General features: G+C 44.9%; 1 protein-coding gene across 1 annotated transcript in view; it reads right to left on the bottom strand.

Moving 5' to 3' along the window:
* PIP4K2B (phosphatidylinositol-5-phosphate 4-kinase type 2 beta) overlaps positions 1-9,759 on the bottom strand; it is a 56,019-nt gene extending 46,260 nt beyond the window's left edge. The window contains exon 1 of the mRNA XM_060781242.2: positions 8,704-9,759. Within this exon, the coding sequence (XP_060637225.1) occupies positions 8,704-8,880 (177 nt within the window). The 5' untranslated portion in view covers positions 8,881-9,759. The remainder of the gene's footprint in view (positions 1-8,703) is intronic.
* Positions 9,760-14,480: the final 4,721 nt, after the last annotated feature.

Here is a 14,480-nt window from a genome sequence, read left to right as displayed (position 1 = left end):
AGATGTCCTTCCACGTTCTCTGGGATCATCTTGACAACTAGAGTTAATGACATTTTCATCATGATTCACAATGGAAGCCTTTACAGGATGTCATTGAATTCTCAAGATATTCTTTTATGTTTTTAAATCCTGCACAGGGATCACAAGTACCCATTTGCACATAACAAAAACAGAAACTATTACGCTAATACATAAATATTTATATGGCACTCTGCTGCAAACTGAAGATACATCTCTTTTCCCACTTTGGGACCACTTTGTGAAGTAATATTTTCATTTTCCACAGCCAACCGAGGCAGAAATGCAATATATTGTTGAAGGCTTTCATGGCCGGAATCACTGGGTTGTTGTAGGTTTTTTCGGGCTATATGGCCATGTTCTAGAGGCATTCTCTCCTGACGTTTCGCCTGCATCTATGGCAAGCATCCTCAGAGGTATGATGCAGGCGAAACGTCAGGAGAGAATGTCTCTAGAACATGGCCATATAGCCCGAAAAAACCTACAACCACCCAGAAATATAATAATTTGCTCCAGACAACTGTCTGAGCACAGGATGTGAAATTAAACCAAGTTCCAACTGGACAGCTCTGACTTGACATGGGAAGGTGCCAATAATTTCTGCTACCTAACGTAAAAGTAAAGCTTTAAATGCAGTTGACACAATCCAGTGGTCTAGTTACCTAAACAGATAAATTTCAAATATTGTACAGATTTCACAAAGTTTCAACATGTATTTAAATTTACATCATGTATGTGCTTTTGTCTAAACAAAACAGTAAATTCAAGAAACCCAAATTCATTGTTCCTTGCTTATTGTATTTATCATGTTTTTGTATTTTACTGTGTTGTTGCTTGCATTTCGGTTTTTATTTTGTTGTATTTTACTGTATTGTAAGTTGCTGTTTGGGCTTAGCCTCATGTAAGCTGCTCCAAGTCCCTATTGGGGGAGATGGTGGCAGGGTATAAATAAAACAGAAAAGCAGATACAAAAAAAAAAAAAGAATTATTCTTTTTCAAGCCCAATACTCATGATACACACGAGAATGTGAAAAAGTTGCCCAAGATGTACGTATTCAGGTTCAATTAATACTTAATCACTACCATTTTTCTTTCCTTCGGAAGGGAGTTCCTGAGGTGGGGAATAACTGAAGAGAAAGCCTTCTCTCTCGTCCCCACCAACCGGGTTTGAGATGGAGGTGGGAGCACAAGAAGGGCCTCCCCTGATGTTCACAGTGTCCCGGCAGGTTAGTATGAAAAGAGGCGGTTGGCCAAATAGTCTGGGCTCGAACCATTTAGGGTTTTAAAAGTAATGACCAGCACTTTAAATTTCACTCAGTAGCAAACTGGGAGCCAGTGGAGCTGCCATAGCATGGGAGTTGTTTGTTCCCTGTACGGCACTCCATTTGTAATCTGGTAGCTGACCTTTGTACCAGTTGAAACTTCCGCGCGCTCTTCAAAGGCAGCCCCACATAGAGCGCCTTGCAGTAGTCCAGTCGAGATGTAACTAGGGCATGCACTACTGTGGCCAAGGTATGGGCGCATCAAGCCGTGTACCTAAGCCTTCAGGGGGAGAGTAACCAATTGAAATTGAATCCAGACAAGATAGAGGTCCTCCTGTTCAGTCGAAAGGCCAAAATGGGCATAGGGTTACAGCCTGTGTTGGATGGGGTTACACTCCCCCTAAAGACACCGGTTCGCAGCTTGGGAGTGAAAATTGGAAACAGCTATATGACTTGTGATTATGTGGTTTGTTCTATGTGATTATGTAATTTTAATTAATATCACTGTTTAATTTTTATGTAATAGGATTTCATCTTGTTGGTTTATATTGTTGTTATTGATACTGTTGGCATTGAATTGTTGCCTGTATTAGCTGCCCTGAGTCCTCCCTCAGGGGTAATAAGGGCGGGGTAGAAATTGTGTAAATAAATAATAATAAATAATCGCTGAGCCTGGAACCCCAGGTTTCGGTTGTGGCCAGAGGAGCTTTTGCACAGTTAAAGCTTGTGCGCCAGCTGCGCCCATACCTTGGGAAGTCTGATCTGACAACAGTGGTCCACGCTCTTGTTACATCCCGAATAGATTACTGCAATGCACTCTACGTGGGGCTGCCTTTGAAGACTGTTTGGAAACATCAACTAGTCCAACAGGCTGCAGCCAGATTGCTAACTGGAGAAACATATAGGGAGCACACCATCCCCTTGTTGTGTCAGCTCCACTGGCTGCCGATCTACTTCCGAACTCAATTCAAAGTGCTGGTTTTGACCTATAAAGCTCGATACGGTTCTGGCCCAGCTTATTTGTCCGAACGCATCTCCTTCTACGTCCCGCCTTGCAGTTGAACATTGGTGGAGTTTGGGGAGAATAGATTCATGTTTCCCAATTTCTTGCATTTTATTTGGGAACTTTTGACTTCGTTTTTATGGACTTTGCTGGACCATTACCCTGGACTACTTTGCTCCTGCTTATCTTCCTACTTAACTGAATGTACCTATTTCTTTAAAGTGTTTTTACCCTACTGCTTTTTAATTAACTAATTTTAATTAATCATTCAGGGAGGCCCTGCTCCCGCTCCTGCCAGTGTCGCAAATACGTCTGGCGGGGACGAGACAGGGCCTTCTTGGCTGTAGCCCCCCGCCCGTGGAACTCGCTTCCCAACGAGGTAAGATCAGCTTCATCCCTCCTGTCTTTTAGGAAGAAACTGAAGTCATGGTTCTGGGACCAGGCTTTTGGACAACAGACATAAATAGCACTTTGGATATGGAATTGGATATGGAATGGTGATACGGCGGTTAATACTGTTTTTATTAATGTTAAAATGTTCTATTTATTGTTTTAATTGTTGTTATATTGCTTTGTTATATGTAGTGGCATCAAATTGTGCCAAATGTAAGCCGCCCTGAGTCCCCCTTCAGGGGTTGAGAAGGACGAGGTAGAAATACTGAAAATAAAAAAAATAAAAAAATAAATGACCCCATCCAGCACAGGTTGTGTCCCTATACCCTGATCTGCCTTGCGACTGACCAGGAACACTTCTGTCTTGTTGAGATTTAATTTCAATCTGTTCACCCTCTTCCAGTACATTTCAGCTGATAGGACCAGAACAGGATCCTTGGCTTTTGGTGGAAAGGAGCAATGTGTTGGAGTTCAGCCTGTGATTATGTTTCAGGATCAGGATGCTTTGGACGTGGGAAGTGATGTTAATGAGTTGCAGGATGAGTTTCAAGATAGCAATGGTTTCGCCAGTGATATTGATGCAGAGAATGAGCAGAAGATCCCTGTTCAAAGTGTAGTTTCCCATGAGAATGTCCCTGAGAGGTGTGGGGATGATGGTGTGCTTTCTGAATTGTTACCAAAAAGTTCCCATGATAGGGAACATAAAAATAGCTCGGCACCTGGTCCAGCTGCAGAAATTAATGAGCAAATAGATAGATGGTAGGAGATCAGTCAAAACAGGAGAGCCGAACAGTGGCTTCGGTGGTCTGCCAGGCTCCAAGAGAAAAAGATAAGAAATTCTCAGCTAAAGCGAAACCAATTTCTGAGTGCTAGAGATATAGCTAACGAGGAGATAAAAGTGCCAAGTACAGGATATGTAGTCAGATGAAGTATTGTTTGGAATCGAGTAAAGTTCTCATCCTTGTTCATGGAAGCTTTGCTTGGAAAATTCATGTTTTAAGTGCCTTTGTTTCATGCTTTTGATCAAGGAGCCCCCAGTAGCGTAGTGGGTTAAACCCCTGTGCCGGCAGGACTGAAGACTGACAGGTCGCAGGTTCGAATCCGGGGAGAGCGCGGATGAGCTCCCTCTATCAGCTCCAGCTCCTCATGCAGGGACATGAGAGAAGCCTCCCACAAGGATGATAAAACATCAAATAATCCAGGTGTTCCCTGGGCAACATCCTTGCAGACGGCCAATTCTTTCACACCAGAAGCAACTTGCAGTTTCTCAAGTTGCTCCTGACACGACAAAAAAAATGGTTTTGATCTATGCTCCTATATTCATGCCTTAGATTCATGTTTCCTGATTTCTTGCATTTTATTTGGGAACTATTAACTTTGTTTTTAGGGACTTTGCTGGACTATTACCCTGGACTACTTTGCTCCTGCTTATCTTCCTACCTAATTGAATGTATCTAATTGAATGTACCAAACTGCTTTTTAATTAACTTCAATAAAAGGATTGTTTTTCATCTAATGGTGTGGTGTTTAAAGTCAGAGGGCTTTTTCTGTCCTGGAGTGCAACACAATGGAATTGGGTACCAACAAGCCTCACAACCTCTGAGGATGCTTGCCACAGATGCAGGCAAGACGTCAGGAGAGAATGCTTCTAGAACAGTGTTTCTCAACCTTCTTAATGCCGTGACCCCTTAACAGTTCCTCATGTTGTGATGACCCCCAACCATAAAAGCATTTTTGTTGGTACTTCATAACTATCATTTTGCTACTGTTATGAATCGTCATGGAAATATCTTATATGCAGGATGTATTTTCATTCACTGGACCAAATTTAGCACAACCACCCGATACACCCAAATTAGAATACTGGTGAAGTTGGGGGTGGGGATTGATTTTATCATTTGGGAATTGCAGTTGCTGGGATTTACAGTTCACCTACAATCAAAGAGCATTCTGAACTCCACCAACAATGGAATTGAACCAAACTTGGCACACAGAACTCCCACAACCAGTAGAAAATACTGGAAGGGTTCGGTGGGCATTGACCTTGAGTTTTGGAGTTGTAGTTCACCTCCATCCAGAGAGCACTATGGACTCAAACAATGATGGATCTGAACCAAACTTGGCACAGATAGTCAATATGTCCAAATGTGAAAATTGGTGGAGTTTGGGGAAAATAGACCTTGACATTTGGGAGTTGTAGTTGCTGGGATTTATAGTTCACATACAATCAAAGAGCATTCTGAACCCCACCAATGAAAGAATTGGGCCAAACTTCCCACACAGAACCCCTATGACCAACAGGAAATACTGTGTGTTTCTGGTGGTATTTGGTGATCCCTTTGACACCCCCTCACGACCCTCTCAGGGGTCCCGACCCTCAGGTTGAGAAACACTGTTCTAGAACATGGCCATACAGCCGAAAAACCTACAACAACCCAGAGTTTGGTGTCATATGTTCTGCAGTTTAGGTTGGTGATGGAAGGGTTAATGTGAGTATTAGTTCTAGAGGGTTTGGAAGTCTGTAAGTGGGAGTTCATCGGTGAAAGCAATTAGGGGTGAAGGTGTGCAGGAGATGGGTTGCAGCTGGGTGTTACTGGATTTAAAGAGCTAACCTTGACACTGATCTTTGGGAGAAAGGTATTTGTTGCATTTTGGTGATGGATGCTGCTGGTTTTCCCCCCAGGTCTGTTGGATTTTCGGTATCCTGACCTGTCTCCTGTAATCTTGGAACCCTGGAACCTTGAACCTTTGGACTGGCTTTTGACTACGGTATAGACCAGTGATGGGCAACCTTTTGAGCTTGGTGTGTCAAAATTTGCCAAAAACCTGAGCATAACTTGGGTGGGGTATCAACTTTGAGAAAAAAAAGCCCCATAATTTTGCAATATTTATAGTTTAAATGAGAAAAATGTATATTCCATGCTGAGTTATGGAGTGAACAATGCTCAAACATGCAGATGTTAAATTTGTAGATCCTTTTACAAATTTAAGGATGGAATTAGATTGGCTCTTATAAGGTGTACTTCTCAGCATGTGGCTGTGTGTCATCAAAAATAGCCATGCGTGTCAGTGCTGACATGAGTGTCATAGGTTCACCATCACGGGTATAGACTCTTGATCCCTGGACTCTGTTATTGAACTCTCAGCGTTTGACCACTGGACTGGACCCTTTTGACTACGAAGTTATTTTTGCTATCAGTTTTTGTTTATTCTGTAGCTGAGAGCTATCTTTGTGTTTTATATTTTGGTCTATTAAAACAGCCAGCAAGTAAGTGCTGTTTTAATTAAACTGTTTGAGAAAACTGGGAGTTTGATTCATCTCTACCTAAATAAGGTAGAGCCCTGGCAACGTGACATTGGGTGCCGTTTGCATAAAGATGACACTGAACTCCCAAGAGGATGTCTTGAAGAAACAGACACATTTGGTGGCACGGTGCCCATCTCCACATGCACTGGGATGGGCACTGCTTTCTTAAGAATGTGGTGTGGAAGTAAAAAGATCAAAAGCCTGTCCAAACAGGTATGTTTTATAAGCCCTGTGGAAAGCTAATAAGTCCTACAAGGCACGGACTTCTGGTGGCAGAGTATTCCAGAGCGATGGTGCCACTGCTGTGAAGGCTCTGCGTCTAGTTGCTGTTAGACACAAGGTTTTAAAACTGGGAACTTCCAATAAATCTTAATTAAACTGTTTGAGAAAACTGGGAGTTTGATTCATCTCTACCTAAATAAGGCGGAGCCCTGGCAACGTGACATTGGGTGCTGTCTGCATAAAGATGACACTAAACTCCCAAGAGGATGTCTTGGAGAATAGACACATTCGGTGGCAGGGTGCCCATCTCCACATGCATTGGGATGGGCACTGCTTTCTTAAGAATGTGGTGTGGAAGTAAGAACTGGGAACTTCCAATAAATCTTAATTAAACTGTTTGAGAAAACTGGGAGTTTGATTCATCTCTACCTAAATAAGGCAGAGCCCTGGCAACGTGACATTGGATGCTGTCCGCATAAAGATGACACTGAACTGCCAAGAGGATGTCTTGGAGAATAGACACATTCGGTGGCAGGGTGCCCATCTCCATATGCGCTGGGATGGGCACTGCTTTCTTAAGAATGTGGTGTGGAAGTAAAAAGATCAAAAGCCTGTCGAAACAGGTATGTTTTACAAGCCCTGTGGAAAGCTGATAAGTCCCACAAGGCACGGACTTCTGGTGGCAGAGTATTCCAGAGCGATGGTGCCACTGCTGTGAAGGCTCTGTGTCTAGTTCAGTGTTTCTCAACCTGGGGGTCGGGACCCCTGGAGGGGTCACGAAGGGGTGTCAGAGGGGTCGCCAAAGGCCATCTGAAAACAGTACTTTCTGTTGGTTATGGGGGTTCTGTGTGGGAAGTTTGACCCAATTCTATCATTGGCGGGGTCAGAATGCTCTTTGATTGTTGAACTATAAATCCTAGCAACTACAACTCCCAAATGTCAAGGTCGGTTTTCCCCAAACTCCACCAGTGTTCACGTTTGGGCATATTGAGTATCCGTGCCAAGTTTGTTCCAGATCCATCATGGTTTGAGTCCATAGTTATCTCTGGATGTAGGTGAACTACAACTCCAAAACTCAAGGTCAATGCCCACTACACCATTCCAGTATTTTATGTTGGTCATGGGAGTTCTGTGTGCCAAATTTGGTTCAGTTCCATCATTTGTGGAGTTCAGAATGCTCTTTGATTGTAGGTGAACTACAAATCCCAGCAACTACAAATCCCAAATGACAAAATCAACCCCACTCCCAACCCCAGCAGTATTCAAATTTGGGCATATTGGGTATTTGTGCCAAATTTGGTCCAGTGAATGAGAATACATCCTGTATATCAGATATTGACATTGCAATTCATAACAGTAGCAAAATTAGTTATGAAGTATCAATGGAAATAATTTTATGGTTGGGGGTCACCACAACATGAGGAACTGTATTAAGGGGTCACATGATTTGGAAGGTTGAGAACCACTGGTCTACTTGCTGTTAGACGCAAGGTCTTAAAACTGGGAACTTCCAATAAATCTTAATTAAACTGTTTGAGAAAACTGGGAGTTTGATTCATCTCTACCTAAATAAGGCAGAGCCCTGGCAACGTGACAATGGATGCTGTCCGCATAAAGATGACACTGAACTGCCAAGAGGATGTCTTGGAGAATAGACACATTCAGTGGCAGGGTGCCCATCTCCACATGCACTGGGATGGGCACTGCTTTCTTAAGAATGTGAAGACGTGGCTGTGGAGTCAGGCCTTCGATGAATGAGACAACACCATAGGACCCTGGATGGAAGTTGATGTAGATCCATCTTAATAGGACGACTGACCACTGTAGTTTTATATATAGTGTTTTTAAAGTTGTTTTTGTAATTGTGATATATTATATTTTAATGAGTGTATATGTTTTTTATGGCTGGAAACCGGGCTGAGTCCCTCAATGAGGTTGAGAAGCTCGGTATAGAAAACTGTGAAATAAATAAATGAATAAATAAATGTGGTGTGGAAGTAAGAACTGGGAACTTCCAATAAATCTTAATTAAACTGTTTGAGAAAACTGGGAGTTTGATTCATCTCTACCTAAATAAGGCAGAGCCCTGGCAACGTGACATTGGCTGCTGTCCGCACAAAGATGACACTGAACTCCAAGAGGATGTCTTGGAGAATAGACACATTCGGTGGCAGGGTGCCCATCTCCACATGCATTGGGATGGGCACTGCTTTCTTAAGAATGTGGTGTGGAAGTAAGAACTGAGAACTTCCAATAAATCTTAATTAAACTGTTTGAGAAAACTGGGAGTTTGATTCATCTCTACCTAAATAAGGCAGAGCCCTGGCAACGTGACATTGGATGCTGTCCGCATAAAGATGACACTGAACTCCCAAGAGGATGTCTTGGAGAATAGACACATTCGGTGGCAGGGTGCCCATCTCCACATGCATTGGGATGGGCACTGCTTTCTTAAGAATGTGGTGTGGAAGTAAAAAGGTGCGTAAGCTCCCACTCACCGTGTGGTTGACTCCCCACATCAGGACGCTCAGGAGGGGCTCCGAGGCGCGGAAGAGCTTCACTTTCTGGCAGACGAAGTGCTTCTTCTTGGTCTTGGTTTTGGAAGCACTGAGGGCGCTGCCCAGAGAGGCGGCCACGCTGGCGGCCGCCGTGTTTCCAGTGCAATTCGAAGCCATGGCAGCGAGAGGAACCTCCAACGGTCTGCTTGGAGAAACCCCTGCCTACGAAGAAGAGGACGGCCTTGGCATGGCAGGGCTTGGGCCCATCTGAAGTGGGAGACTCTCACTCCCAAGTACTCCTATCCATGGGCCCAATAGAGAGGGAGAAAAAGAGGCCTGTCCTCTCTACTTCTAATACCCACAAGTTGGTCCACTTGGTCCCAAAATGACACTCTTTTCCTGGCACCTCTTCTACTTTAGGGTGTCACTTGGGGCTTACCACACCCCTCCAAATCCAAAGTGGTCCCTCCTGCCCTCCCCTCTCTGCCTCCAATGGTGTCACCCGTAGTATAGCCTCCCAATTGAGCCTCCCTCACTATTCACAACGGACGCCCCCATCAAATCTGTGCTATTCCTTTACTTCTCCAAATGGTACAGTCCAGCCCCTCCCTCTTTTCCACGCTGAGAAAAGAATAGACAGTGGGACACCCCGCCGAAAGCAGTTGCAGTAGTACCACCCACTCAGGACATTCATAGACATGCATATGAATCATTTGTAACAGTAACAACCAAAGGTAGACACCCCTCCCAAGCCTAGGCAAAATGGTTCAGCCCGGATAAAAAATACCAAGATCTCCCCTCTTTCACAAATGGTTGGGTCCCGGCCCCACCCCCCTGTCAGCTGCCAAATGGTCTCCCCCTTCCCCGAGCCTTCCAAACTGGATCTAAGCTCGCCCCGTTCTCACAGCAGCCGTCGGATAGTTTCCCCCTCTGCCAGGATGTGGCTTCGCCCCGCCTACCCCCCGCGCTTCGGACTCGGTGGTTTGCTCCACCGCGGAACGAGCTCCCAGCTCGGCTCCTGCGCAAAGGAGGCGCCAAGATGGCGGCGGGCGGAGGGAGGGGGCGGAGAAGGATGTACCATTCCCGCTTGAGGGGTGGCGCAGAATAGATAAATTAAAAAAAAAGAAAACAATGATTAAGTGAGACACGGTGATATTTCCCTGGTCAACAAAATGGTCGATTGAGACTGCAAAAGGAGATGCAGCCTGAGGAGTCAGCAACTCTTCCGCTCACTCCCCCTTCTTGTAATAATGGTACGTTCGGATAGAGGCCGTGACGTAGTAAGTGTTAGGACCGCCCCTCTCCGTTTTATGGGCTCGGCAACCAATCAGCGCCGAGGCCCCTGGAATTATGAATGGAGGATTACCACGGAACGTCCCGGGGCGTCTCATTGGACGGACAGCGGCACCTCTTCTCAACACCAGGAGATGGGAAGCAAAGCAGCTCTCACTTTGGGCAATTACGTATATTCAACGCGTATTCAACTGCCCCAGGAGAGTGTGCTTGCTCCATCCATGTTCAACATCTACACAAATGACCAGCCACTGCCAGAAGGGACAGAGTGTTTCATCTATGCTGATGATCGTGCCATCACCGCCCAAGCAGGGAGCTCTGAGATGGTAGAACAGAAGCTCTCCGAAGCTCTCGGTGCTCTTACTGCCTATTACAGGGAAAACCAATTGATCCCTAATCCATCTAAAACAGAGACATGTGCCTTTCATCTCAAGAACAGACAAGCATCCCGAGCTCTGAAGATCACTTGGGAAGGAATCCCACTGGAGCATTGCAGCACACCCAAATACCTGGGAGTCACTCTGGACTGTGCTCTTACCTACAAGAAGCATTGCCTGAACATCAAGCAAAAAGTAGGCGCTAGAAACAATATCATACAAAAGCTGACTGGCACAACCTGGGGATCACAAGCAGACACAGTGAAGACATCTGCCCTTGCACTATGCTACTCTGCTGCTGAGTATGCATGCCCAGTGTGGAACACATCTCACCACACTAAAACAGTAGATGTGACTCTTAATGAGACATGCCGCATTATCACAGGGTGTCTGCGCCCCACACCATTGGAGAAATACACTGCTTAGCCGGTATTGCACCACCTGACATCCGCCGGGAAGTAGCAGCCAATAGTGAAAGGACCAAGGCAGAGACATCTCCATCTCATCCCTTGTTTGGGTATCAGCCAGCACGTCAACGACTTAAATCAAGAAATAGTTTTCTAAGATCTACAGAGACACTCTCTGGATCACCTCAGCAAGCGCGAGTCCAAAAGTGGCAGGCTCAAACCCAGAACCTCAACCAAGGGCTGATACCAAATGAGAGACTCCCCCCTGGGCACACAGAAGACTGGGCGACTTGGAAGGCGCTGAACAGACTGGCACCATGAGATGCAGAGCCAACCTTAAGAAATGGGGCTACAAAGTGGAATCCTCGACATGCGAAAGTGGAGAGGAGCAAACCACTGACCACCTGCTGCAATGCAACCTGCTTGATGTTCAGGCAGTGCTTCTTGTAGGTCAGAACAGTCCCCCTCTGGTCATTCTACAGATATATAAACCCTTTTTCCTAGTTCCAACAGACCTCACTACCTCTGAGGATGCTTGCCACAGATGCAGGCGAAACATCAGGAGAGAATGCCTCTAGACCATGGCCATATAGCCCGAAAAAACCTACAACAACCCAGTGATTCCGGCCATGAAAGCCTTCAACAATACAATTATATTATGTATTCTTATATATTAATTACATTATGTAACAAAATTTAGAAGAAAAAATCTGTTCCTGGTTTGAAAGTGTTATTTCCAGTTCAATTGTGTTCAATTTAGTTGTTATACTCCAGGAACATCGTTTTTGTGGCTGCCACAAACTATGTTGAATTGGTTGAAATTCTAGGAGATATTGAAAAACTATACCAAAATGTGCTGCAGGATGTCCTGTAAAAACAAAGTTTTTGCAGTTTAATCAACATTTTCCATGTTTTTATGATTGAGCCAATTTAGAACCCAGGAACAAAAATCATGTTATATCATTTTAAGGTACAGTTATTTCTCTGCTACCACATTAACATGGGAAGACTATAGTTTTATCGGGACTCTTGAATATTACTTATTGATGTACAAATGTTAGAAAACATCTGGACCTATGCGGGTTGTACACATTTCAAATATAAACATTTAAATGCTAGATTTATTTATTTATTTATTTATTTATTTAGTACACTTGTATACCGCTAATATCTCAGCCTAAAACGGCGACTCATTGCGGTTTACAACATTTAAAAACAACAATAATTCCGATTAAAAATATAAAACACATACATATACAATACACAGTATTGGGCCACCAATACAGACCAATGCATCTCTTAATTAAAATCATAATCCAATTTCGTTGTCTATGATTGCCAGTCCTTGATCAAAAACTTCATCGCATCGGATTAGCCGAATGCTTGCTCAAACATCCATGTTTTCAGTTTTTTCCGAAATGCCATCAGTGAGGTGGCTGATCTTATCTCTATAGGGAGGGCATTCCAAAGCCGCGGGGCCACCACAGAAAAGGCCCTGTCTCTCGTTCCCGCCAGCCGCACCTGTGAAGCAGGCGGGATGGAGAGAAGGGCCTCTCCCGAAGATCTTAGGGTCCTGGTTGGCTGATAGGCCGAGATACGTTCGGATAGATATGTAGGGCCAGAACCGTTTAGGGCTTTAAAGGCCAAAGCCAGCACTTTGAATTGGGCCCGATAGCTAATCGGTAGCCAGTGGAGCTGGTACAGCAGAGGAGTTGTATGCTCCCTGCGCCCTGCTCCTGTTAATACCATGGCTGCCGCCCGTTGGACTAGTTGGAGCTTCCGGGCCGTCTTCAAAGGCAACCCCACGTAGAGAGCGTTGCAGTAGTCAAGGCGGGATGTAACCAGAGCGTGGACTACCGTGGCCAAGTCAGACTTCCCAAGGTACGGTCGCAGTTGGCGCACGAGTCTTAACTGTGCGAATGCTCCCCTGCTCACCGCCGAAACCTGGGGATCCAGGCTCAGCGATGAGTCCAGGATCACACCCAAACTGCGAACCTGTGTCTTCAGGGGGAGTGCGACTGTAACCCTATACCCTGTTCGGCCCTGCGACTGACCAGGAGTACCTCTGTCTTGTCTGGATTCAATTTCAATTTGTTCGCCCCCATCCAGACCGTCACAGCGGCCAGGCACCGGTTCAGGACCTCGACAGCCTCCTTAGTAGCAGGTGGGAAGGAGTGACAGAGTTGGACATCATCTGCGTACAGATGACACCGCACCCCGAAACTCCGGATGATCTCGCCCAGCGGTTTCATGTAGATGTTAAACAACATGGGGGATAGTATTGAACCCTGAGGAACCCCACAAAACAAAGGTTGTGGGGTAGAACAGGAGTCCCCCAGTAACACCTTCTGAGACCGGCCCTCGAGGAATGACCGGAGCCACTGCAGAGCAGTACCTCCGAGACCCATTCCCGCGAGGCGTCCCAGAAGGATACCGTGGTCGACGGTATCGAAGGCCGCTGAGAGGTCGAGTAGCACCAACAGGGACACACTCCCCCTGTCGAGCTCCCGACGGAGATCAACACAGTTTTGGGAGAAAGAAAATATATGAATGAAAGAAATCTTTTGCTGCCTGTTGACAGTTATAAAGGAATACAAGAGATAGCTATTCCACTCATGCCTCCAAGGCTATGTGCTTCACTATATACACAAAATACCAGATTATTTAAGCCTTTGGTTTGATCAGAGACTGAGCTCTTTATAATCCCCTTTTATTTGGCGATCTCAGTATGCAGCCCAGAGGTGTTCCAGAGAAAGCCTATATTCTTGAAAGGCCTTCCTTCAAAGCTAATTGCTATTGGTTGGAAAATAATGATTTTTTTTGTTTAGTAACTGCTGTGCATTCCTACCAAAGGAAACCTACAATATTTTCAATAGCCTATAACAGAGCTTTCCAAACATTTCAAGTTGGCGACACAGTCATTCTACTTTACCAACAAACTAGAGGTTAAAACCAACCCCTCAGAAGATATATACAAATATATCAATTGTAATAACAATTGTAATAATAGTAATTGTAATAACAGGAGCCCCCGGTGGTGCAGTGGGTTAAACCTCTGTGCTGGCAGGACTGAAGACCGACAGATTGCAGGTTCGAATCTGGGGAGAGCACGGATGAGCTCCCTCTGTCAGCTCCAGCTCTTCATGCGGGGACATGAGAGAAGCCTCCCACAAGGATGGTAAGACGTAAGACATCAAACATCCGGGCGTCCCCTGGGCAATGTCCATGCAGACAGCCAATTTTCTCACACCAGAAGCGACTTGCAGTTTCTCAAATTGCTCCTGACACAACAAAATAATCTATATAAATAAAAATGTAATGTTCGTTTGTGGGATTAACATAACTCAAAAACCACTGGACGAATTGCCGCCAAATTTGGCCACAAGACACCTACTCACCCAAGGAGTGACCATCACTAAAAAAAAATTATTTTGGCATTTGCGAGTTGTAGTTGCTGGGATTTATAGTTTACTTACAATCAAAATGCTTTCTGAACTCCACCAATGATGGAATTGAACCAAACGTGGCACAAAGGACTCCCATGACAAGCAGAAAACCCTAGAAGGGTTTGGTGGGCATTGACCTTGAGTTTGGGAGTTGTAGTTCACCTACATCCAGACAGCACTGTGGACTCAAACAATGATGGATCTGAACCAAACTTGGCACTGATACTCAAAATGCCAAAATATGAACACAGATG

This window comes from Anolis sagrei, chromosome 6, assembly GCF_037176765.1.
Source record: "Anolis sagrei isolate rAnoSag1 chromosome 6, rAnoSag1.mat, whole genome shotgun sequence".
Lineage (NCBI taxonomy): Eukaryota > Metazoa > Chordata > Lepidosauria > Squamata > Dactyloidae > Anolis > Anolis sagrei.
Note: the sequence above shows the minus strand (reverse complement) of the source record. Positions and strands in the feature narration are given on the sequence as shown.